At 43.1% G+C, this 22,484-nt stretch overlaps 1 protein-coding gene across 1 annotated transcript; it reads right to left on the bottom strand.

Moving 5' to 3' along the window:
• Window positions 1-5,166: 5,166 nt before the first annotated feature.
• LOC133378832 (ohanin-like) lies at window positions 5,167-13,922 on the bottom strand. The gene is made up of 3 exons (XM_061613446.1): window positions 13,799-13,922; window positions 6,763-6,852; window positions 5,167-5,657 (listed from the first exon to the last, which is right to left on the bottom strand). The coding sequence occupies exons 1-3, from the start codon at window positions 13,920-13,922 to the stop codon at window positions 5,167-5,169; spliced, it is 705 nt and encodes a 234-aa protein (XP_061469430.1).
• Window positions 13,923-22,484: the final 8,562 nt, after the last annotated feature.

The raw sequence follows: 22,484 nt of genomic DNA, 5'->3' as shown, positions 1-22,484 counted from the left end.
CATACACAACATACCTTTAAAACAAATTTAAAGCACGTCCCCCCCACAAGAATCCTGGGAACTGTAGTTTACCTCTCACAGAGCTACATTGCCTAGCACCCATTGCAAACTACAGTTCCCATGATTCTTTGGGGGGGATGTTCTTTACGTGTGCTTTAAATGTATGGTGTGCACGCAGCCTCAAGCAGAGGTCCTTCACATCACCTGTCTCCAGATTGTCACTGTTTGGCAGGTGAGCTTAAATCACATAGGTTGGGCAGTTAAAATGGATTCAAGCGCTTGGTTGTCCTAGCACAACAAATCTACTTTTTTAAAACATTGACTTTTTGTGGTTGAGAAAGTGTAAAGTTTGGAGGTGAATTAATGATTATGGGAATGCACATAAATGCTTCACAAGTAAATCAGGACGAAGGCTCATTGTTACATAACCACCCTGCGAACAAATATTTAGTAAAGACTGGGCATAGTCTAGCCTCTGTATGAGCTTTGTGCAAGCAAATCAAGTATAATGCCCAATAAATAAGTAATGTGGAGAAGACCTCAAGATTACTCATTTCAGAACTGTTGCCTCTCAGCAAGCTACAGTCCTTCCAAGTTTTTCTAAGAATATTGAAAGAAGGAGATAATTTATCTTGTGTGAAATAAATTGGCAAATTATTATTCCTTTGTTAAATTTGTATCTCACAGCGCATAGTTCTATGGAATTCGCTCCCACAAGAGGCAGTGATGGCCACCAACTTGGATGGCTTTAAAAGAGGATTAGACAGATTTGTGGAGTATAAGGCTATCAGTGGCTACTAGCCATGATAGTTATGGTCTGCCTCCGTAGTTGGAGGCGGTATGCTTCTGAATACCAGTTGCTGGAAACCGCAGGAGGGGTGGTGTGCTCAGGTCCTGCTTGTGGGTTTCCCACAGGCATCTGGGTTGGCCACTGTGAGAACAGGATGCTGGACTAGATGGGCCACTGTCCTGATCTAGCAGGCTCTTATGTTCTTCCAAGGATAAAGGGATTGTGTTCCCTTTTACCCTCACAGCAACCACACAGTGGACTTTGGGGGCTAAGAGCTTGAACTTTGGGGCTATCAGCTGGCACATTCCCCCTTTCCCAGTTGCTAAGAAACATCTTGAGGACCAGGGCCAATGGGAGGCCATTTTCTCAAAACCCTATGACCCTGTCCATCAACTGATATCACTTGATGATGTGACCTGATGGACAAGGGGGGATATTCAATCCAGCATTAGCTGTGCAGGCCAGTTCCCCTTAGAGGGAACTGGTGCAAGCAGCCAAGGCTGCAGGATTTAACCCCCTCTCATCAGCTGATCATCAGAGGGTTAAATCCTTCTCAGTTCAGCAGGATTCAATGCAAACTCCTTGTTGAACCTTACAAGTTTTTTTCCCCTCTTCATTTTAGCATCACTTTGCCCTTGTTAAAACTACATAAAAAACCTTCCTGGATTATTTTAGCAGCACCAAGCTGCTTGCGAGGTGCTTTGAAGTGCTTTCCCTAATGATACCCCAACATGAAATTTGCCTTTGTCACAGCTGCTGCTTGATATTTTCAGTAAATCCCAGATCCCTTATATGGAGTCCCAGAGTTAAAATCAAATAGAAGTTTGTGGCATTTGATTGGGGTGGGAGATAATCTCCTCCAGTTGCCCGCATTTTCCTCCCTCCGTTTGAGTAGCAGATACATAAATGCACAGGAAGCTACCTTACCATTGAGGCCAAAATCCTTTTATTGGTCAGTCATCACTGCAAACCCAGACTCTATAAGTGTATCTGTGAAGTTAGGATACTTTGCCCATGTGCATCACTTTGCAGTTACTTACACTGAACCACATTTGCCATTTTATTGCTCATTCACCCAGATTAGAGAAATCCCTTTGGGGCTCTTTGCAGTCCCTTTATGTCTTTTACCACCCTGAATAATTTGAAATCATCAGCAAACTTGACATCTTCACTGCTCACCTCTAGTTTATTTGAGTTGTGTGTCACCTAGAGGATGGCTAATAAGAAATGAATACGTGTAAAAAATAAATCAGTCCCTCCAGATTATTTATGAACAAGGCACTGATCCAAACACAGATCCTTGGAGGACTTAGAGCTATCTATTGTGAGAAGTTTGGTTTATTCCTGCTCTTTGCTTTCTGTTCTTTAACCAGTTACTTTGGTGAGGGACCTTGTCAAAACTTCATAGAAAGTCCATGTGCACAATATTTACTGGTTCCCACCTTTCCACATGCTTGCTGACACTCTCAGAGAACCCTAAAAGTTTAGTGAGACAGGACTTACCTTTGTAGAAGCCGTACTAATTCTTCTTCAGCAAGATATGTCCATATTTATGCTTAATAATTATCTTCAATAAGGCTTTCTACCAATATGTATTGGAGTGATTCAACATGACAATGTTAACTTGACTGCTGCGGAATTCAAGCTGCCCATTAGCTATTAGGCCAAGTTCAAGGTTCTAGTTTTGGTGTACAATGCCCTACACAGCATGGGACCAGGATACCTGAAAGATTGTCTTACCCCTTATATACCCAGTCGATCACTGTGCTCTGCAGGTGAGGGGCCCCTGCAGATATCATCAGGAGGTCCATTCCACACAATATAGGAAGTAGACCTTTAGTGTTGTAGCACGAATGCTTTGGAATTCCCTCCCCTTAAATATTAGATAGGCACCATATCTGTTATCTTTTCAGCACCTACTGAAGACCTTCCTCTTTCAACAAGACTTTTAAGTACAGACCTTATCCCAGTCTGTGTCTGTGCTGGAACTGCTTTTTAAAAAATGTTTTGTTTTAATATGTTTTTAAATTCTTTTGTTTTTAAGATGTTTTAGAGTGCTTTTAGTGATCTTGTTTGCCGCTCTGGGTGACTTCTGGGAGGAAGGGTATGATATAAATTTAATAAACAAACAAACAATAAGTTAACTTCTGTATGTAAAAATATGAATTAGGTGATTTTATATTATGATGATGTGCTGAAAGTTTGAACTGTACATCACAGTGAGGGCTTTCATGACTTGACCAGCAACAAATGAGACACAATAGTCAGATTTGTAATTAGCAATTTAAACATTTAATAAAAAATGTCTAGAAAATGTGAAGTTTGGTTCATAAGAAGAGGATGTTTAGCTCTTTGTTTATTAAGATTCACAGCTTGTCCTGACTCCTGGACAGAGGGTCAGTATCATCAGTTTAACTACAAGCACACATATCTTTCCCCAAAGGATTTGCATTCAATTGAATAAAGGAGGTCAAACAGTAATAACAAGTTTAAAAGCTGCATTACAGAGAGATAAAGTACAAGTAAGCAAGAAACCTAACATGTTATCACTCACACACATTTCATAATCCCCAAGGTTCCCCCTACCTCAGGGGTGAGGAACCTTTTTCAGTCCAGGGGCTACATTCCCTTCTGAGAAAGCTTCCAGGAGCCAGCCACATACAGGTGGTAGGCAGGGCCAGAGGAAAAAGTGAGCAAAGTCATTAATGTAAGTTTCGAGCCAGTGATGAATGTGGCCTGGGGCAGTCTCAAGGACCCCATCTGTCTGGACAGCCATCTGTCAGGAATGCTTTGATTTGGATTCCTGCATTGAGCAAGGGGTTGGACTTGATGGCCTTATAAGCCCCTTCCAACTCTACTATTCTATGATTCTATGACCCGAGAGAGAGGCCCAGAGGACTGCATTTGGCACCCAGACCTGAGCCTCCCCATTTCAACTCTTAGATTTTCCTTTATTGATTGATTGATTGATTGATTGCACTTGTATACCACCCCATAGCCGAAGCTCTCTGGGCGGTTTACAGCAATCAAAAACAATAAAACAAATATACAATTTAAAACACATATTTTAAAAACAATTTAAAACACTATTTTAAAATTTAAAACAATATAAAAACAATTTAAAACACATGCTAACATGTCTGGGAGAAGAGGAAAGTCTTGACCTGGCGCCAAAAAGATAACAGTGTTGGCGCCAGGCACACCTCATCAAGGAAATCATTGCATAATTTGGGGGCCACCACTGAGAAGGCCCTCTCCCTTGTTGCCACACTCCCAGCTTTCCTTGGAGTAGGCACCCAGAGGAGGGCCTTTGACCTTGAACGTAGTGTACGGGTGGGTTCGTATCGGGAGAGGCGTTCCATCAGGTATTGTGGTCCCAAGCCATGTAAGGCTTTATAGGTCAAAACCAGCACCTTGAATTGAGCTCGGAAACATACAGGCAGCCAATGCAAGCGGGCCAGAATCGGTTTTACATGTTTGGACCGTCTGGTCCCTGTTACCAATCTGGCCGCTGCATTTTGCACAAGCTGCATTTTCCGAACCGTCTTCAAAGGCAGCCCCATGTAGAGTGCATTTCAGTAATCTAATTTGGAGGTTACCAGAGCATGGACAACTGAAGCCAGGTTATCCCTGTCCAGATAGGGACGTAGTTGGGCCACTAACCGAAGTTGGTAGAAGGCACTCCGTGCCACCGAGGCTACCTGAGCCTCAAGTGACAAAGATTGTTCTAGGAGAACCCCCAAGCTACGAATCTGCTCCTTCAGGGGGAGTGCAACCCCATCCAGGACAGGTTGGACATCCATCATTTGGTCAGAAGAACCACCCACTAGCAGCATCTGAGTCTTGTCTGGATTGAGCCTCAGTTTATTAGCCCTCATCCAGTCCATTGTCGCAGCCAGGCACCGGTTCAGCACATTGACAGCCTCACATGAAGAAGATGAAAAGGAGAAATAGAGCTGCGTGTCATCAGCATACTGACAACACAGAAACCCTGCCTTCCTTTGCACAATGATTATTGGGTGGAAACTGACAATAATTCTAAGAGCTGAAGGCGGTACAACAGAGGCATTGTTGCCCATAATACTCACATTCATCTCTGTTGTCTCATTGTTTAAACAGGTTTGGCAGGTTTTTAAAGCAATACACAAAAAAACCTGCAAACCTATTTATGTGAGATGATTTATGGGATTAAGGTTCCAACCACAATGCCTGTTTCTCATTCCACCTTCAACATGTTCAAATTTGGATTTTAAAAGCAGGGAAGGCGGGGGAGGGGGGAAAGCACTGTCATACTGTCCTTCCAAAAGTCAGAGAGACTATTAAACCATAAAAATGCATTGCATGGAGTCTTCAGGCAATTCTTCTCCAATAACTTCTCAGGGAATCAAACGGAGTGAAACACCTCCACCCACATAGCAGAATGGCAAAACTTCCTCTCCATTGAAAGGAATACTTTTTTTAATTATTTTATTCCCAATGTAAAAAATCACTGTATTCCTTTCATAATCCAGAAGTATCCCAATCTTTCCAGAGTCCTTGGGAAGTGTGGGGGCATCACTTTCCACTCTCCGAAGCCACCAAAGACCCTCTTGCACAATCCCTTCCTCTGGGATAAGCCTGAGAGGTTTCTTCCTTTCTACAGATTTCCTAGCCACCCCACAAGCCCATTCCCTCTGCTTTCCATACTTCACTTCCCAGTAATGTTTCCCTGATGTAAATCCTAGAGAACCCAGCAAACAGGGACTTTTACTAAACCTCTCGGGACTGTCAGGCACGTCTTGGTCTACACCTTCTGATTTCACTTTCTTCCGGTTTTCAGACACAACAAGTGCTGGATGCGCCGTGTCCGGATCAAAAGTCACGTCAGCTGCAAGGGGGAAAAGGCAGATTTGGGGCAGAAGAACCAAGTTCTTGCAGAGCAGGGCTTGATCAGGTCAATGACTGGAGTAATTCTCCCCCAGTTGCATACATACCATACATTTAAGGCACATTCCCCTTGCAAATAATCCTGGGAACTGTAGTTTACCCCCACAGCTACAATTCCCAGCAGCCTTAATAAGCTACAGTTTCCTGTATTTTTTGGGGGGGGGGTTATGTGTATGCTTTGAAGTTGTTCTTCTATCTCTCTTCCTGGATAAGGTATAACCTTTTTTGATTATATTCACACATACACGCACACACAACTTCCAAATGTGGGCTTAATTTGCAAATTGATCCTTGAGATATCACAAAAGGGTTATTGGCCACAGTTTTTCAGGGTTGATTTTAATTATTGGAGTTTCTCCAGAAAAATATACCACAGTTAAAGGGGCTAGGTAGGGAAAAATATGGGCTGGCATCTTATTCATTATTTATTTAATTTTGACAGTTTATATACCACTTAATTACAGTTGTCTCTAAGACGTGTACAGGAGACTCAGTACAATGGAACTAATAATGAGTTAAAAATATAAAATCAGAAATCAATTAAAAAGCCTGTTGGAATTTTTTAAAAAGTCTTCAGTAAGTGCCAGAAGGTCGGCAGGAAGGGGCCTGCCTGACCATAACTGGAAGGGAGTTCCATAAAATTGCCGCCCTGAGCAACTACTGATGATGATGGTGATGATGATGATGATGATAATAATAATAATAATAAGGCCCACAACACTGTACACACGGCTCCTTCTGGATAAAAGCCATTGTGGATTTTGATACCATTCCACCTGGCTGCTGAAGAAGGTAGCCAGCAAATGGGACGATCACAGTTTTACCACAATTCTGCTATCCTTTTCCTACCCATAATTAATATATGTTGGCTGGGGCTGATGGGAGTTGAACAACATCAGGAGGGCAGCAACTTTCAGCATCCTGGGATTTTCTAGCACTCTTTTTCAATTTAATCAGAATGGCTTTTAGAAGGTTGTATTTTTCATTGTAACACACCATGAAGGACCCTTCCCAGTCACCACCAATCTTATTTTACCATCCTTTACCTTTGTATCTTTTCTCTGGTGATGAGGCCAGGACCTTTCCACCAAATTCGGCTAGAACACATAATGAGAGCCATAGGATGCAATAGAGTCCTAAGGAAGGGCAGAGAAAAAAATAAGGAAAGAAAGGACAAGATGCTTCCATCCATCCGTATTTCCTAGGATTTACATATTCACTAGAACATGAGGAAGAGATGTTGGTGCTTCTCTGTCCATTATACAGGATGTTCAGTAGTTTGGAGAGAGCTTTACAATCTTTGTTACGCTTGCCCTCACAGCAACCTTGTAGGTAGGCCAGTATTTCCCCTATATTATAGATGATGAGCTGAGGGAAACCGGCTCACCCATTGCTGGGTCTAGAGCAATGGTTCCCAAACTTTTTTCCTCCATGGATCATTTGAAAATTGCTGAAGATCTTGGTAGTCCACTTAATGACTTTTGGCCTATTCTAGCAATTGTAATGCACTGTGCTAGATACTGTATGATTTTTAATTGTATTTTGGTTGCTTTTTTATTTCTTATATATTGTATTTTATTGTATTACAATTTGAATTCCATAGAAATAAAATTGTAATACAATACAATATCAGAAATAAAAGAAGCAATGAAATATAATTAAAAACCAATATAAATATTTAATGAGATGGATGTGCCATCTTCAACCACAAATCCGCAGACACACTGCGGACTACCTGAGTGAAGCTCATGGAACACTGATGGTCTATGGACCACAGTTTGGGAACCCTTCGTCTAGAGGGTAGGAAGGTCAGGCGTTTGCTGTGGTCTTGACGCTACCAACGGGAACACTAATCCAATTATAGTTGCTCCTCATTTTGCATGGAGCACCCAAGACATTTAGTGGCTGCTGCAAGAGAATTCTCCATTGGCACTCCCCACCTCTTTCAGATTAACAGAGTCCATGGCTTGAGGATGCCCACCCTGTCAAGAATAGCTAAATTTGGTCAAGCTGAAATGGGTCAACCAGAGAGAATTCTGGGAGCCCGTGATTACCTAGGACTCCCTACTGGGGGGGATCTGCAGCTCAGTGTCAGACAGACAATTTGCAACCTTACAAGGGGATGCAACTGATCCTTAGCTGTTATCCCTTATCAGCTTCCTGAGATCAAATTCAGGAAGAGGGGTGTTGTAGATCAGGACCCCTGGGTGATGCTGTCTAGCCCCCTTATCTTCAAAGGCTTCAAAGAAGTTGGCCTGCTCCACGAGCTAGAGAGAGCCCCAGCTGACAAAGCGTCAAGGCGAGTTAAGCAGCAGAGCGAAAAGAGGGTAAGTAGCTCCCATTTATTCCATTATTTAATTGAAGTAAAACAGCTCAGAGCAATAAGTAATAAGGGCAGCCCAAGGTCACCCTGAGCTAGGAGCCAAATCCTGAAAGAACCTATATCTTAGGTGACAGATCCTAGGAGAAGGAAGCCTATAGAAAGCTAGTGTTCAACACCACCCTAGCAGGAAAGCTTCAGGGGACACTGTAAATAAGACTAAATTCCAGTCGGAGAGAAGGGGGAAAAGGAAACTCCACCGATACATACAGGGAGAGAGTCAGCTCAGTCCTTGCTAAAAAGGGCAGCTTCAGCCTTCCTGAAACACAACCACAAGCTCTGTTTCCCTAGGTTAAAGAAAGGTCAGGCTGTTCTAGGTGGGAAAACAATAAACACAAAAGGCTTGCCTGGAAGTCACAGCCCCTTGCTGAGATTAAAAGCAGCCAAAAGCTTAAACAGCCCCGCCCCTCGCTCAGGAAGGAAGCCTGAGAGAATACTAAAGAGTTAAGCCCCAGCTGATAGCCATCAGCCTCAAGTAACACATCATTGGCTGGCAGCAGTAGCTGGGAGGAACCAGCCACACATATAAAGTCAGAGCACCTAGCGAGGGAGCCTGCTCCACGAGCTAGAGGGAGCCCCAGCTGATGAAGCATAAAGGCAAGTTAAGCAGCAGAGCGAGTTCGGCAGCAGGGCGAGGAGCCTAGGGCCCCCCACTCTGCCCTTCTGTTCCCTGAGCTCAAGTAAACCACAGTCTCCAACCTATTGACGTAATAAACCTCAAACAAAACTATGCAGGTAAGAAGCCAGCAGGCGTGTGGGGGCTTTCCAGTGTTTTGCACAGCCTGCAGCATGTACAACTATCTGCCTGTTGGACAGCAGTTGTGGGTGTGCTCTCGGTGCAATGAGCTCCTGGCTCTCCGGGAACGACTTCATTTCCTTGAGGCCAAGGTAACGGACCTGGAAAAGCTGAGAGAGGCAGAGAGGTCTGTGGAGGAGGCCTTCAGGGACGTTATAGCTGTGTCCCACTCCAGCGATGATAGCTCTCCTGCTATCATGGACAACGATGGTCTCGGGGAAGGACAGCATCCAGCTGAGGAAGAGGGAAACGATCCCTTAGAAGGGACCCATTCCTTGGGGGATGAGCAGCTATCCTCTCGTGCCGAGGATATATCTCCAGGGGGTGGAGGGATCCTTGTAGTGGGTGATTCGATCATTAGGAACATAGACAGTGGGGTGTGTGATGGGCGTGTAGACCGCAAGGTGTTTTGCCTGCCTGGTGCGAAGGTTGCGGATATCGCCCGTCGTTTAGATAGTTTGGTAGACAGTGCTGGGGAGGAGTCAGTGGTCGTGGTGCATGTTGGCACCAACGACATGGGGAAATGCAGCCGTGAGGTCCTGGAAGCAAAATTTAGGCTGCTAGGTAGGATGCTGAAAGCCAGGACCTCCAAGGTGGCTTTCTCTGAAATGCTACCGGTTCCACGCGCAGGACCAGCCAGACAGGCCCAGCTTTGCAGTCTCAATGCGTGGATGAGACGATGGTGTCGGGTGGAAGGGTTTAGATTTGTTAGGCACTGGGGAACATTTTGGGACAAGCCGGGCCTGTACAAAAGGGACGGGCTCCACTTGAACCAGAATGGAACCAGACTGCTGGCACTTAAAATTAAAAAGGTAGCAGAGCAGCTTTTAAACTGACTGAGGGGGGAAACCCGACAGGAGCTCAGAAAGGTCCAGTTCGGAATAAACCTCCCCCCTGGGATAAAAACCAAAGAAATGATGAAATTTTAAAAGGGGTAGGCCTAGAAGTAGGCATGGTGAGAGCAGGGGCACAGGATATAAATTCAGAAGAGCAAAATTACCACAGGCCAAACCACAAGTGCCAAAGACACTTGAAGAGAGACACTGCTTACAAGTGCCTGTACGCTAATGCTAGGAGCCTCCGAACCAAGATGGGAGAACTGGAGTGCTTGGTCTTAGAGGAGAGCATTGATATAGTGAGCATAATGGAGACCTGGTGGAATGGAGAAAACCAGTGGGATACGGTTATCCCTGGATATAAACTATATCGGAAGGACAGGGAAGGACGTATTGGTGGCGGAGTCGCTCTATACGTGAAAGAAGGCATTGAATCCAGCAAGCTCGAAACCCCAAAAGAGGCAGACTCCTCCACAGAATCATTGTGGGTGGTGATACCGTGCCCCAGGAGGGACTTAATACTGGGAACGATCTATCGTCCCCCTGATCAAAATGCTCAGGGAGACCTGGAGATGAGATATGAAATTGAGGAAGCATCCAAACTAGGAAATGTGGTAGTAATGGATGACTTCAACTACCCAGACATAGACTGGCCGCATATGTGTTCCAGTCATGACAAAGAAGCAAAGTTTCTAGATATTCTAAATGACTATTCCCTAGACCAGTTGGTCATGGAACCGACCAGAGGGACGGCAACCCTGGACTTAATCCTCAGTGGGGACCGGGACCTGGTGCGAGATGTAAGTGTTGTTGAACCGATTGGGAGCAGTGACCACAGTGCTATTAAATTAAACATACATGTAAATGTCCAATTGCCAAGAAAATCCAACACGGTCACATTTGACTTCAAAAGAGGAAACTTCACAAAAATGAGGGGATTGGTAAAAAGAAAGCTGAAAAACAAAGTCCAGAGGGTCACATCACTCGAAAATGCTTGGAAGTTGTTTAAAAACACTATATTAGAAGCTCAACTGGAGTGCATACCGCAGATCAGAAAAGGTACCACCAGGGCCAAGAAGATGCCAGCATGGTTAACGAGCAAAGTCAAGGAAGCTCGTAGAGGCAAAAAGTCTTCCTTCAGAAAATGGAAGTCTTGTCCGAATGAAGAAAATAAAAAAGAACACAAACTCTGGCAAAAGAAATGCAAGAAGACAATAAGGGATGTTAAAAAAGAATTTGAGGAGCACATTGCTAAGAACATAAAAACCAACAACAAAAAATTCTATAAATACATTCAAAGCAGGAGACCATCTAGGGAGACAATTGGACCCTTGGATGATAAGGGAGTCAAAGGTGTACTAAAGAACGATAAGGAGATTGCAGTGAAGCTAAATGAATTCTTTGCATCTGTCTTCACAGTGGAAGATATAGGGCAGATCCCTGAACCTGAACTAACATTTGCAGGAAGGGATTCTGAGGAACTGAGACAAATAGTGGTAACGAGAGAGGAAGTTCTAGGCTTAATGGACAATATAAAAACTGACAAATCACCGGGCCCGGATGGCATCCACCCGAGAGTTCTCAAAGAACTCAAAGGTGAAATTGCTGATCTGCTAACTAAAATATGTAACTTGTCCCTTGGGTCCTCCTCCGTGCCTGAGGACTGGAAAGTGGCAAATGTAACGCCAATCTTCAAAAAGGGATCCAGAGGGGATCCCGGAAATTACAGGCCAGTTAGCTTCTGTCCCTGGAAAACTGGTAGAAAGTATTATTAAAGCTAGATTAACTAAGCACATAGAAGAACAAGCCTTGCTGAAGCAGAGCCAGCATGGCTTCTGCAAGGGAAAGTCCTGTCTCAGTAACCTATTAGAATTCTTTGAGAGTGTCAACAAGCTTATAGATAGAGGTGATCCAGTGGACATAGTGTACTTAGACTTTCAAAAAGCGTTTGACAAGGTACCTCACCAAAGACTTCTGAGGAAGCTTAGCAGTCATGGAATAAGAGGAGAGGTCCTCTTGTGGATAAGGAATTGGTTAAGAAGCAGAAAGCAGAGAGTAGGAATAAACGGACAGTTCTCCCAATGGAGGGCTGTAGAAAGTGGAGTCCCTCAAGGATCGGTATTGGGACCTGTACTTTTCAACTTGTTCATTAATGACCTAGAATTAGGAGTGAGCAGTGAAGTGGCCAAGTTTGCTGACGACACTAAATTGTTCAGGGTTGTTAAAACAAAAAGGGATAGCGAAGAGCTCCAAAAAGATCTCTCCAAACTGAGTGAATGGGCGGAAAAATGGCAAATGCAATTCAATATAAACAAGTGTAAAATTATGCATATTGGAGCAAAAAATCTGAATTTCACATATACGCTCATGGGGTCTGAACTGGCAGTGACCGACCAGGAGAGAGACCTCGGGGTTGTAGTGGACAGCACGATGAAAATGTCGACCCAGTGTGCGGCAGCTGTGAAAAAGGCAAATTCCATGCTAGCGATAATTAGGAAAGGTATTGAAAATAAAACAGCCGATATCATCATGCCGTTGTATAAATCTATGGTGCGGCCGCATTTGGAATACTGTGTACAGTTCTGGTCGCCTCATCTCAAAGAGGATATTATAGAGTTGGAAAAGGTTCAGAAGAGGGCAACCAGAATGATCAAGGGGATGGAGCGACTCCCTTAGGAGGAAAGGTTGCAGCATTTGGGGCTTTTTAGTTTAGAGAAAAGGCGGGTCAGAGGAGACATGATAGAAGTGTATAAAATTATGCATGGCATTGAGAAAGTGGATAGAGAAAAGTTCTTCTCCCTCTCTCATAATACTAGAACTCGTGGACATTCAAAGAAGCTGAATGTTGGAAGATTCAGGACAGACAAAAGGAAGTACTTCTTTACTCAGCGCATAGTTAAACTATGGAATTTGCTCCCACAAGATGCAGTAATGGCCACCAGCTTGGACGGCTTTAAAAGAAGATTAGACAAATTCATGGAGGACAGGGCTATCAATGGCTACTAGCTGTGATGGCTGTGCTCTGCCACCCTAGTCAGAGGCAGCATGCTTCTGAAAACCAGTTGCCGGAAGCCTCAGGAGGGGAGAGTGTTCTTGCACTCGGGTCCTGCTTGTGGGCTTCCCCCATGCACCTGGTTGGCCACTGTGAGAACAGGATGCTGGACTAGATGGGCCACTGGCCTGATCCAGCAGGCTCTTCTTATGTTCTTATGTTCTTATGTCCCGGCAGGGGCGGAATATGGCGATTTGCCTCCTCCCCCTCCTTGTTGACCGATAAACTCTATAAAAATGAAGGATGCTCTTTCCGTTTTTGTTCCCTATTTTCCGTCTACTCGACTCACCTGAAGTGTGGCAGAGAAAGCCTTTTGGGGAACCCAGCTGATCTACTGGAAGTATAGGACCTAGCTTAGAAAGTTATTTATTTTACTCTTTTGTCTGTATTGAACTCTCCTTTGTTATGCCAATATACCTCATGTAGCCCATCTGAGGGTGATTAGCTTTAAGGAATCAAACTATTGTTCTCTTTGTATATACCATTCTGTTTACCTTTTAAATAAACTATCCTTTGATAAAAGGTGTGTATTGGATTGGACTAAGGATTCTAAATCTAGTCCTTGATTGCTGAACACTACTGTTATTGTGGTTAATGAGGGTTAATCCCTTGGAATTCACATTTGGCTTTTAGATCCCTTCTCTCAGAGCAAGGAACCAGTAGGAAGGCAGTACTACTAAGAATAATTACTCTTGAAAGAGGGAGAGTTTTTGCCTGAGAAGCAGAGACCCAGGAAAGTGGGACTGTTCTCAGAAGCAAAAGACCCCCCTTGGAGAACTAAGGACAAGGGACCCCAGGGGGACAATTCTTTGACACACCCCACCTACAAATATTCTGAAACCGGCACCAGACCCACCTGAGGGACCTAGCGAGTTTAAGTCAAGGTTAACTGGTTCACATTGTAACCAGCATCTTCAAATGCAGGTCTAGCTAAGTAGCCTCTGGACCATCCCAGTCCTGCCTTGTGAAGTCCAATGGGTTCTGGGAGAACATGAATAGCAGCATTTGTAGCCATTACCTTTGAACTTCAGTTGAACATTGCTGGTCTTCTGGAAGCTCAGGTGAGAGCTGTCAGAAAGAGACATGGCAGCCAGAACCTCTTCCTTCTCATCGAGAGTGGCAGTGAAGTAATAACAAGACATTAAATATAACAAATATTTAAAAATACAATCAATAGAGACTTGTGGGGGGAGAATGATTACTGTTTTTGTTATATTGGAATCAACACAAAACAAATGAAGCGGCAATTATGGACTTATTACAATACAATTAACTTTATATATTTCATGATGCATGCTGGCAGAAGACACACATGGTCACAACAATGTTTTCTGCTAGCCATTGCACAACAAATCATGGAACAGCACCACTGCCAGAATGTCTTCAGTTTATGTATCTCTGGATCCAACTCACAGTGTTACAGAGATCAGAGGTGAAGCTGAAACGAGGATGTATGTGTGTAGGAATTCTGGTTATAGGCATTTTAAATTTAGGGCAACAGCAAAGGTTTAATACTTTCAAAAACCAAATACCAAATTTGGCAAGTTGATACTTGCCTTAATCATCAGGGCTCATAATTTAAAGTGACAATTCATCCTCATCCTCACATTTTCAAACAGCATAGCACACAAATGGCTACGCCTGTGTGGGAATGGATCATCTCCTGACATGTATTTTTGAAAAGTACTCCTTAAGTTTTCAAAAAGTGAAACTTAGAAATGTTCATGCAAAAAGAAAACGTAGCTGTGTTGGCCCGTACAATTTTTGAATTAGAAATGTTCAAAAGCTAAAAAGCCAAATTCTTGTATGTTGACAATCTTTGGATTTTAATAGTAATATAAAGGCCTTTAAGCCTCACAACCCCCCGCAGGAAATAAAGCATACAGAAGATTCCTTCCACCATAAGACCCTGCACAGGATGTTCCACAGATGTTGCCTTGAGCTTATTTATCAAATTTATTTATTACATATCACAATTTTATATTGCTTGTTTTACAAGCAATTGCTCATCAAACAACACTTCTGAAAAATATCCTCACCATAACTGCCTTACCTTGTTTTCCAGAAAAGTCTTCTGTAGAGACAGTACCCAGAGAACTCAGATGCTGGGACGTCTCTGTGGCTAATGATTTGAGCCCACTTCACAGAAGGCTTTTAAATGCTCTAACAAGGATGTGGGCATACGTCTGTCCCTTTCCTAGGTTGCAAAATAACCTGTAGATCCTGTTCTATAGCAGTCTCCCAAGTGGTTAATAGGGCAGATAATAGTTAGAAGTTTGTTATTTTTATTTGAATTCTGTAAGTCATGCCTGATGTAATTTCTGGAAATGTTGTAACCCCCCACCTCCGGAAGGGGCTCCTTTATCTTGAGCAAGAGATCTTTCTTTCAGCAGTTGTAGCAATGGTATTGTGTGCACTCCACACTTGGGAACATAGGAAGCTGCCTTATACCAAGTTAGACCACTGGTCCATTTAGCTCAGTATTGTCTACACTAACTGACAGTGGCTTTCCAGGGGTTCAGGCAGAGGTCTCTCTCAGTTCTACCCAGAAATACTGAGCACTGAGCCTGGAACCTTCTGCATGCAAGGCAGATGCTGTGTCACTGAGCTATAGCCCTTTCCCTTCTCCGAGTGTTGAGAAGTTCCAGGGACTGTTCAAGTTAGAGATTTGCTATTTTTTAATCTGAATTCTCTAAGTGGCGGCTGATGCAATTTCAGAAAAGTTTGCATCCCCAAAGTGGGCCTTCTTTATCTTGAGGAAGAGAAGGTCTTTCTTTCATCAGATTCATTAAGCTGGGTCTCAGCCTAACCTTTCTCACAGGATTGTTGTGAGGATAAAATTGAGGGAGGAGAACCATGTATGCCACCTTGAGCTCCTTGGAGGAAAGGTGGGATATAAATGTAATAATAATAATAATAATAATAAATGTAGTCATAGTATTGTTGCGGACTCCACACTCACTCAAGTGGTTAGAAGTTCCAAGAATTGCAGTGTCTGGATGTGGGGTTCCTTTAGAAAAGAAAGCACTGGAGACTTAAAGCACTTTATTTACTAATGCACAAATAAGTGATCCTACCTTGCAGCAGATCTCCTACTTGGCATCAAACCCCCAGAGAGACAGATTGAGAGAGAGGGCAAGAGAACTGCCTTTAGGGGTCTCTGACTACCCATTCTCTCTGTCTGTTCCAGAAATGTCCCAAATGCTGTTTCTGCATACATACAGGGTAGAAACACACTCACTGTTCTGCCGGTTTCAGTGCATCTTCATCTCTCTCTTCTGAAAATGGGGGCACATGTCACTAGTGAAATCCCGCCCCATTTTACTGTAAAACCTGGTGGGATCAGCTTGAGTGCATATTTTTTAATTCTTTTCAAAGAGATTTCTCAACTGATCAGCAGATCAATCTGTTCCCCCTCCAGGTCTGGCCAATGGAAATGCTTTCCCGTAGGCGATTGGTGTGTTCACAGCCATACATTCATGTGCCCTCACCCTTTCAGGGTTGAATACATCACCCATCCTCACTCCCAACTCTGAAGGCTTTCCTGTTTAAAACACTCAAGAGAGAACTGTTGATGAAACCATCCAGACTATTAATCAGTAATCTGTTTAACAAAAGGAATTGTTGGCCCAGCACCACCGGGTTATATTCCCTGCCTACAGGGAACACAAAGTACCTTACAATAATTAAAAAAGACTATGAAACATATAGCCAGTTCCAACACATAGTGTACCTGTATAGGTTTTCTTTTTCTTTTTTGTAAATATAACAGGAAAAAAGAGCATTGTCAGCTGACATTAACAATAATAATATTCTATTGATCCTATAAATTAATAGGCAATCTATATGTCTAAGCAGGTATCCAAATGAGACTGACGATTATAAGCTATACATTCAAACATAAAACAGGTATGAGATCTGCATCCCACTGAGTAGTAGATGGTGGGTATTTCTCTTTCCAGCTTTGTAGTATATGTCTCTTTGCAACCACAAAATCTCACAGGGTCCACTTTTGTGTACCTGTTTAGCTTGAAAGAAGCTGGAGGCTTATCAATCAGCTGTTTAGGTTGCAAACTGTTTTTATTTTTATGCAAACCCCATAACCTTTTAAAACACAAATGTTCTGGCTTATATTTTCCCACTTTTGGTGTGGCATGGCCCCTCCAGACAGCAGTAATGTGGTAGCACTGGAGAAGCATCATAGCACAAACTAAAGCAGAATAAATCCACCACTAATGCACTATTATTGTGTCAAGAAAATGTTGCAGAATACACCCACAATAAAACACCAGTCTGGAGGGGCCTCTGGGGATGTCTATTGTTTTCTTCTCCCTGCCCCCCCTTTTTGTGCCAACCAATACTTAGAAATATATTTTTTGTATTGGACAAAGCAATATTTTGCTTTCTGTTGGATTGCACTCATTGGCCAATCAGAGTGTGGATGTTGTGTCTGTCTGATCTACAAAAGAACAATGTAATATATTATTATTTTCAGCCTCTTCTTCTTCTTCTTTTATTTATTTGTTTGTTTGTTTGTGTGTGTGTTTTTTTATTTATTGCACTTATATACCACCCCATAGCCGAAGCTCTCTGGGCGGTTTACAGCAATCAAAAACATTAAAACAAATATACAATTTAAAACACATATTTTAAAAACAATTTAAAACACATTTTTTAAAACAATATAAAAACAATTTAAAACACATGCTAAAATGTCTGGGAGAAGAGGAAAGTCTTGACCTGGCGCCAAAAAGATAACAGTGTTGGCGCCAGGCACACCTCGTCAGGGAGATCATTCCATAATTTGGGGGCCACCACTGAGAAGGCCCTCTCCTTTGTTGCCATCCTCCGAGCTTCCCTTGGAGTAGGCACCCGGAGGAGGGCCTTTGATCTTGACCGTAGTGTACGGGTGGGTTCGTATCAGGAGAGGCGTTCCATCAGGTATTGTGGTCCCAAGCCATGTAAGGCTTTATAGGTCAAAACCAGCACCTTGAATTGAGCTCAGAAACATACAGGCAGCCAATGCATTATTATTATTATTATTGTTGTTGTTATATCCCACCTTTTTCTCAGAACTGGGACTCCAGTTGGCTTACAAAAAATAAAACACATACTGTTAAAAACATATAAATAAAACATACAGAAGTTATAATTAAAATGTAATTAAATTAACTATAAAATTAAAACCATTTAAAATATGTTGTTGTTATATGCCTTCAAGTCGATTACGACCTATGGCGACCCTATGAACCTCCAAGAGCATCTGTCATGAACCACCCTGTACAAATCAGTAAAAACAGCACCCTATTTAATAGCCCTTGCAGTCAGTTCCCCAAAACCTGTTGGAACAGACAAGTCTTCACCTGCTGACAGAAGGATAAGAGGGAGGGAACTAGTCTTACCCAGAGCTTGGAAGATTACTTCAAAAAAGTAATAAATTACAGTTACAGTTACATGGCCCAAAAAAGTAGTAATTACCGTTACAATTACAATTCCTCTGAAAGTAACTGATTACTTTACTTTTCCTCCAAAGTAATCACTACAATTACATTTCAGTTACTTTAAAAGAAAAACGCCTACAAGGCGCTGGCCTTGGCTGCTGCACATCTAAGTAGTCTAAAACAACATTAAAAATAAACACGCACATACAGAGGTAGTAGAATAATTATTTTTATCCATAAGATAGCAATGGTGGTCTCTCCGCTGGTAAGGGTGGTGGGGAGGGAGGCAGAGGCCACAGCTCAGATTTTTGCACGTCAAACCAAGTGCAACCCCCCACTCAGCCAGCCAGCATAATATCTCTCACTTAATGACCTCCCAGACCCTGTCCTGCCACCAACTAAGGGACACTCACTGAAGCAAACATTTTCCCCTGAGATGCAAAAAAGTTAAAATACTGCAAATGCAGCACAATAGCCAGAGAGGGTGGGGGAGGCCACTTTGTGTGCCAAGTGCAAACACAGTATTCTCTCTCTCTCTCTCTCTCTCTCTCTCTCACACACACACACACACACACACACACAGACACACGTTGTCATCTTTCACCTCCACAGTTCTTTATCTCCATTCTGCTGCTGCCTCCTTCTCCTTTATCCATGTTCTTGACCTCCGGATCCTTTTCCCCTCCACTCCATTCTTCACCACCACTATCCGTTTTTTTAAATAATTGTTTTCTCCACTCCACCACGTCTCACTCTCCGCCTCCTCCCTCGTCACCTCCTACCCATCCACAGAGCATGAGGAAAGAGCGACAGTGCACAGAAGCCCAGTTTGAGGCACATGATTTTTATCCACAAATCAGAGGAGCAGAAGACGTCCCCTGCTCCCCCCCCCCAGTAATGCCCAAAAGTAATTCTGGAAACGTTACAAAGACTCCACAAAAGTAGTAAAATTACTCCTAGTTCTATTACAATCAAAATGTAAAGGAATTACCCACTCGTTACTCAAAAAAGTAATGAATTACAAGTAATTTGTTACTTGTAACTAGTTACTTCCAATCTCTGGTCTTACCTCCCTAGGAAGGGAGTTTCAGAGCCTGGGGGCAGCCACCCAGAAGGCTCTTTCCCGTGTTCCCACCAGATGTGCCTGGGAGGGTGGTGGGACTAAAAGAAGGGCCTCCACCAATGATCTCAGGGCTCAGACAGGCTCATATGGGAAGATATGGTCCTTCAGACCTTTTTCTTCTGAAAATTATGTAGTCAGCTGCTGTCTTATTCTGGCAAACTACAAGGAAGGCAACCCTATATGCCAGGGATGGGAGCCCATAACCCTCCAGATAGTGTTGGTCATCAGCGTTATGTAGGGGCAGTCCTGCTCCAGCACCAACCCTGTTAAGGTAGCCCAGTAGCAATGGGGATCCTGCCCTGCTCGTCTCTTTTTGATGCTACCACCTGTTTACACCTCACCTAGAGCAAGGGTAATAGGATTCTCTCTGCCGTACACGTGTCTCCTTGGGAGTATGGAAACAACCAGCTGAATTCCAAGGGCTGATACTCAGGGTAGACCCAATGAAAGTAACGACCATGACTAACTTAAATCAATTGCCTTCAATGGGTCTACTCTGAGTAAGTTAGTTGAATACAACTCCAAATCTCCAGCCTGACAACTTCAGTCCATCTCCCCTCCAGCTCTTTAACAATCAATCACTTGTGTAACCCAAACCGTTTAAGCAATGTGGAAGGACAACTAGCCCTTGAGTTTGTTCAGATACCAATAGAGCCCAGAAATCCAGTTCAGCACTTTATTGAAAAAGAGCATATGAGTGGTATCCAGTGCACTCATTCTGTTAGTGCAAGGATTTACACTTGCACAATGGAACTCTCCCCCCCCCACTGCTTGCATACCCCACACCCTCCCCAAATCTGCTCTGGTGGGGCTGTCACTGTGTGAGACAGAGGTGGTATGCCTCTGAATACCAGTTACTGGGAATCAAAAGAGGAGAGAGTGCTATTGTGCTCATATCCTGTTCCTTGGCTTTGCATAGGCATCTGGTTGGCTACTGTGAGAACAGAATGCTGGACTAAGTTTCTTATGATGTTACGACTCATGTAAGACTTCACTCTAGAGCTATCATATCCCTTTTGTCATTAACTTCAACATATTGTGGAATTCATCCAAATCAAGACAGTCAAAAAACACTTTTGAAAATGTCCACTAACAATGGATTTTAATTTGTTTTGACAGGCTTTATATTTTGCACTAAAACTGCATTTATACCAGGTTTGCAAATACAATTTCTTCATTATGACAAAAAAAAAATCTACCACCACAGTGAGACAGTAGGTGGCAACTGCCTTCCATTGTAGTCTGTTTCATAACCAAAGGAGTCTTTCGTCTCCATGACAACACCTTGCATTTATTTTATTACTTTGCAGTATCTAGAGCACTTCACATACATTATCATAACACTTCTTACAACAGGAGTGAGCCTGTAGCCCACCAGTGGTTGTTGGATTTCAACTCCCATCCACCCCAGCTAGCATACCCCAAGTCAGGGATGATGGGAGCTGAACTCCAACAATGTCTGGAGGGCCACAGGGTCCCCCATTCCTACCCTACTATCGGTCCCACAGAGATAATGCACGGATAAAAATTCACTGTGATCAAGGGATAATTGAAATATGGATTTGAGCTTTTTTTAAAAAAAGTACAAGGACAATAATCAAGGGCTGCATACACACCATACATTTAAAGCACACGGCTTCTCCCAAAGAATCCTGATAACTATAGTTTGTTAAGTGTGCTGGGAATTTGTAGCTCTGTGAGGGGTAAACAGGATTCTTTGGGAGATCTCATGATGTTTAAATGTGCTTTAAGTGTATGGTGTGTTGAGCCACACCAAGGTGTGTTGAGCCATCGGTCTTCCATCCAAGGAAACAATGAAATGGTTATTATTTCTGATATGCAGAAATAAACAATTTTTCCTAGAGAGACTTTGGAAGATGCCTTATATCAAGTCAGACTGTTTGAACATCTAGCATATTATTGGTGGATCTGCAACAGGACTTAGCTGGAGATGCCAGAGATTGATCTCCATCCTAATCCATTAGTGTTTTCCAAATATTAATCCCCCTTTTCATATCCCTTGACCACACCTAAAGCCTATTGATGTGAGGTGTCTGTTCTGTAGCAAAAACCTGACCACTTATTGAATCATGTGATAGTTCTATGGGAAGCCTACTCACGTGATTGCATCACAAAACAACATTGTGATGACATAATTGTTCACAGAAATAAGACAGGTGTCTTTTAAATCTCACGGATCTGTTCCCAGAATAATCAGGAAGCATCCTTCTCTTTTTTATTCGATGCTGATCAACTCATTGCACTGTTTGATGGATCAAATTGAATAGTAAATGAGATTGCACCCGCTCGCCTCATATATGACCTCAATACATACAGATCAGGGCCAGGGTCACAGTCCTCACACACACAATCACATTCACTCTCACACACAACTGTTCCTTATTTTGGTCAGCTGAACAGATCTTATCCTTTACAGCAGGGTTGGGAAACCTCTGGCCCTCTAGATGTTGCTGGATTACAACTCCCATCATCCCTGATCATTGGCTGTGCTGGCTGGAGCTGATGGAGTCCCACAACATCTGGAAGGGCTACTGGTTCCCTATCCCAGCTTTACAGGGTAAAATTGAGATGAAATACTTGAAAAGGCCCTGCTTTAAAGAATGTGAGTTGCAGGCAAATTGAGGTTCTCAAAGGGAATTGTCTTCCCATCTACACCATGCCTTCTTCCAGCAGGAGGCAGGCCAGAGACCCCATTATTAAGAAGGCCAGTGGATTCCAATTAAGTCTTCCACATTTCTTAGGTCCTCTTAGGGCTTCTGTGCCTTTACAAGCAACCTGGTACACACCACTCTAGCAGGTTTTTAAAATACATGCTTTTTCTGAACTGGAGATATGTAGCAAAGTGTAACCTGCTAAATTTCTGTGTCAGGACACCTTTTTTGAGAAGACAAGTGTGATGGAGTAGGTGGGGCAAGTTTATGAAAAACAAGTGAGTTCTCAAGACCAGAATAGAGGAAGGTGATTGGCTGTTGGGAACAGAAGGTGGTGAGATTGATTCCATTCCACCTATAAATAGTTCAGACAGTAGCCACAGGAGTTAGTCTCATCAGAGGCTTCACACTGTGAGTTACAGAGAGGAAAGGGGCAGTAACCCCACAAGAACAAACAAAGAGGTTATG

Source organism: Rhineura floridana, chromosome 3 (genome assembly GCF_030035675.1).
Source record: "Rhineura floridana isolate rRhiFlo1 chromosome 3, rRhiFlo1.hap2, whole genome shotgun sequence".
Taxonomy (NCBI): domain Eukaryota; kingdom Metazoa; phylum Chordata; class Lepidosauria; order Squamata; family Rhineuridae; genus Rhineura; species Rhineura floridana.
This window is presented reverse-complemented; position numbering and strand designations above follow the sequence as displayed.

Coding starts and splice junctions, on each gene's coding strand:
- LOC133378832 (XM_061613446.1), bottom strand. CDS start 13,922: ATGTCTTGTTATTACTTCACTGCCACTCTCGATGAGAAGGAAGAGGTT. Junction 6,853..13,798: donor TGTTCAACTGAAGTTCAAAG/GTAATGGCTACA, acceptor GCCCTTCCTTAG/GACTCTATTGCATCCTATGG. Junction 5,658..6,762: donor ACCAGAGAAAAGATACAAAG/GTAAAGGATGGT, acceptor TCCCCCTTGCAG/CTGACGTGACTTTTGATCCG.